Source organism: Chrysochloris asiatica, unplaced genomic scaffold (assembly GCF_000296735.1).
Source record: "Chrysochloris asiatica unplaced genomic scaffold, ChrAsi1.0 scaffold00556, whole genome shotgun sequence".
Classification (NCBI taxonomy): domain Eukaryota; kingdom Metazoa; phylum Chordata; class Mammalia; order Afrosoricida; family Chrysochloridae; genus Chrysochloris; species Chrysochloris asiatica.
Window position 1 is genome coordinate 432,141 of NW_006409074.1, and position 3,749 is coordinate 435,889.

Genomic DNA, 3,749 nt, shown 5'->3' on the forward strand with positions numbered 1-3,749 from the left:
AAAAAAAAAGTTCCAAATTGTGTGGTGTTTAGCTGAAATTCACATTTAGTTGGGGCATCCTGTACTTTTATTTGTGAAATCTGGTAGCTGTTCTGAAGACTACTGTAAACCATCCTTTTAAGTCAGCTTTCCAAGTGTCCCACTAACCTAACAGATGGTTGCTGAGCCAGGAATTATTGTAGGTGCTGGAGCTTTTGAAATAGTGATTAGAAAAAGAGAATTTTTCTTTTTCAAATAGCATGATGAAGGGAAGTGGGTGACCTGAAAGAGAGGAATTCCTTACTGTTGACTTAAGGCAGACTTGTTTTACTGTTTCCCATGGGCCTCACCAGGACTGAATCACCCTGCATAGTCCCTGCCCAAGTATGTCCTGGGTGGTGTGTGAGGCAGCAGCTGCAAATCTTGGTAATGTGAGGACATCAGGCTTACAGGGGACCCTGTAAAAGGGGGAGTGTCACAGCAAGGAAGCCCCAGAACATATTTTTCTGGGACAAAATGAAATACACAGCTGACTAGTGTAGATTTTAGAAGGTGTGGATGAAGTGAGCTGTATTCCAAAAGAAAGAAAGGGATAATCTGTTGAACAGATGTCTAGTGGGGTCTCTTGTCTGTACTTCTCCTTAGACCCTTTCTACAAAACAATGGCTTCTAGTTTTGCCTGTGCCAAGGCTGAAACCCTCTTCACTCTTAATCCCTTCTCAGCAGTCCCTGTAATGCAGCTTCCAGGAGAGATCACTTCCCAAGGCCCTTACTCAGCCACTACTTCCTTGTGCAGTCATGACTTTCTTCCCTTTTCCTGTCAAAATATTCACAAATGGCAAAATTCAGAGCTGCTAGAAATTGGTCAGCAGCTGAGACTGAGGTCATTTCTTTGCAGGCAGTACTGACAGATGCATTTTCCATTTTTGCAGGTATTCAGGTTCGGCATGATCAAGACCTGGGCTACATGCATCACAAGTTTGCAATTGTGGATAAGAAGGTACTGATCACTGGTTCACTCAACTGGACTACGCAAGCCATCCAAAACAACAGAGAAAACGTTCTTATTATGGAGGATGAAGAGTACGTGAAGCTTTTTCTGGAGGAATTTGAGCGTATTTGGGAAGAGTTTAACCCTATGAAGTATACCTTTTTCCCACAAGAAAAGAAAAGTCACTGAAATTGTGCTCTGAACTCCAACTTAAAACTGAGTGGGAGTGAATTGTTCTGGGTGAGAGGGCTGAGTTGGCTTCTCCACTGGAGCCCGAATCCGCACGTGTCAGAGTATCCTCAGTGTGGCCTCTGGTGCTAGGCATAGGAGAAAGTTCCTATCAGGAAAAAAATCACCAAAGTCCTTAAGGGAATTAAAGAATGTTTGGAGTTTAGTAGGAAAGGGAGATTACTATTATATTGGGTCTGCTATGTCATTGTGCTGGCCTGTGAAGCCATTTGGATGGAGCCCTTTTGCTTCTGTGTTTATTTTTCTCTACCCCAAATAAAACTGAGTGGCAACTTGAATAATGTGTGCTCGCAGAAATCTTGCCTGGTGTCATGGGTTAGTGTTGGAAGGTTTCTATTTCTGCTGTTGATTTAATGAACATGATAAGGGTTGAAAATGTAGAATGTCCTTTTCTGATTCTGGAACATCTGCTGTGGTCAATTTTCATCTAGTTTAGTCCTTTTGGTATTTCCCTGAAGTGTTTGTTTCTTGTTTCTTTGGAGTTTTCCCCCATCTAGCAGAGGCAAATCCTTTAAAAACAGGAACATTCCTGGGGTTGGTTAGAGGTTAACAGTCTGATCACCCATGGTATTACCAAATCCTTGGTTTCTTATTGACAGACAGGTCTGGGTTACAAGAGGTTGAAAGGAAGAGGCGGTCAGGAGGAAGGAAAGGGAAGATGAGGAAAACTGTTTCAGGCTTCTGGTGTCTTATGTTTCTATACCCAACCTGGAGTTGTGCGCCTCTTGGATGTGCCGTTTGATGCCTGTCTCACCGAACAGTTTTCACAATGGTTCTTGATGGATTTTGCATTTATAGGTAGTTGGAAACAGGTTATCTGAAATCCACATGTGGAAATGTCCTCAGTTACTTTTTCACTTTGTGTATCGGACAGTTTGAATAACAGCTGGTTGGATTATGTTAACATCTTTATGTAGTCTGTCCTGAAGTCTGTTTGATGAGTCTGTGGGCTCTGCCTTCCTCCACCTCACACCAACATTCCACCTGTGTGACGTTTTCCTCATTTTTAAGTTGCTTTAGACTTACAATTAATCTTTCTTATTTAGTTGGAACGGTAATACATACTGCAAGATTGGACACCACACAGAAATGGTTTTGTAGTCAATATATTCTTTAATTTGAGTCTGTGTACTATAAATTTTATATTCTGAAATGAAAATGGGAGAAGTTATAGATGTCTCGAATAATGAAACCATATTATCCTGAATTACTGACTTTTTGAATAAATGTGTTCTTATTCTATAATGTTTATGCTATGCATTTTTACCTTATCCCATTGCTAAGTCATTCAATACTCTTTATTACATGAATACCCCCCCCTTTTTTTTTTTTTTGAGTAGGTGAGGGGAAATGTATAGCTATTTAGAAACTAAGTTAAAAGATGTGCAAACCCTTTCTTTTTAAAAAAGGTATTATTTGAATATTTCCTACATTAAAATAATTTAAAAATTTTCCAAGTATCCTTTGGGACTACTTCTATGACTATAAAATAGAACTATGATTTGTAGCCCATCTGATCACAACTTGTGATAGTATGTGTTCAGGTTGGCATTGGTGTAACTCTGTCTTGTTATGGCCTCAGTATTCATTTTAGTTTGATTAACTAAGAGACCTGAACAAACAAGCAACATCTGGTATTCTGAAGTTACCCAAACACCATCTGCTCTGCTCTCATGTCAATCTAGATAACAAGCAATAGATGGTCAAGCACTTTTTTTTTTTAACCCAGTCAAGACTGAGTGTGTTGTGCTAATATGCTGATGAGACTCAGTCAGGCTCAGACAATCTCTATGCCCACTGTCTTCAAATGACCCAGAAGAAAGCTTAGTTCGAAAATTCTTGTGTCCCCACCCTCGGACCCTAATAGAGGTGGTATACCAGATCCTAACTTCACATGTGGCCTTCAAGTGTCATGGCCCCCCAGGCCCATGTCTTTGACTATGGTTTGTTGTTGAAGTATGATTTCCTGTTTCACAATCTTGATGATAGGCAGTTTCTGCCTGATTCCTATTTGTCTGTGCTTGTAGACCACTGTAGTGTCTGAGTGAGCATATACTTTAATCAGGAAGTGCTTACCTCACTGGGATCACATTTTCCATCAGCATGCACATTGCTGGTGGAGTAGTGCACATTGCACAGTGGCTTATTCCTCAAGTACCAAACCGTTGTATGGAGTCGATTCAGACACATAGGACAAATGTTCAGATTCTTACCAGGCATTACATGGCAGAGTATGGTTGTTGTTGATGTTAAATGCTGTTAACTAGGTTTTGACTCACAGCTATCATCTATAGGGGTTCCGTGGAGTGGCTTGTGGGTTTGAACCACTGGCCTTGTAGTTAGCAGCTCAATGCTTACCTACTGCGCCACCCTAGGACTCCATGGTAGAGCATATATGTGGTGGTGGTATTGTGCCATGGAGTTGGGTCCATCTCATAGGAACCCTGCATAGGATTTCTGAGGCTGTAAATCTTTGCAGGAGCAGAAAGCCTCATCTGTTTCCTGTACCATCTGGCAGTTTCAAACTGCT

General features: G+C 41.0%; 1 protein-coding gene across 1 annotated transcript in view; it reads left to right on the forward strand.

Annotated features, from left to right (window-relative positions):
• Positions 1-3,267, forward strand: part of PLD6 (phospholipase D family, member 6) — a 32,039-nt gene extending 28,772 nt beyond the window's left edge. Inside the window, 2 exon segments of the mRNA XM_006877696.1 lie at positions 912-1,210; positions 3,247-3,267. Of these exon segments, the coding sequence (XP_006877758.1) occupies positions 912-1,210; positions 3,247-3,267 (320 nt within the window).
• Positions 3,268-3,749: the final 482 nt, after the last annotated feature.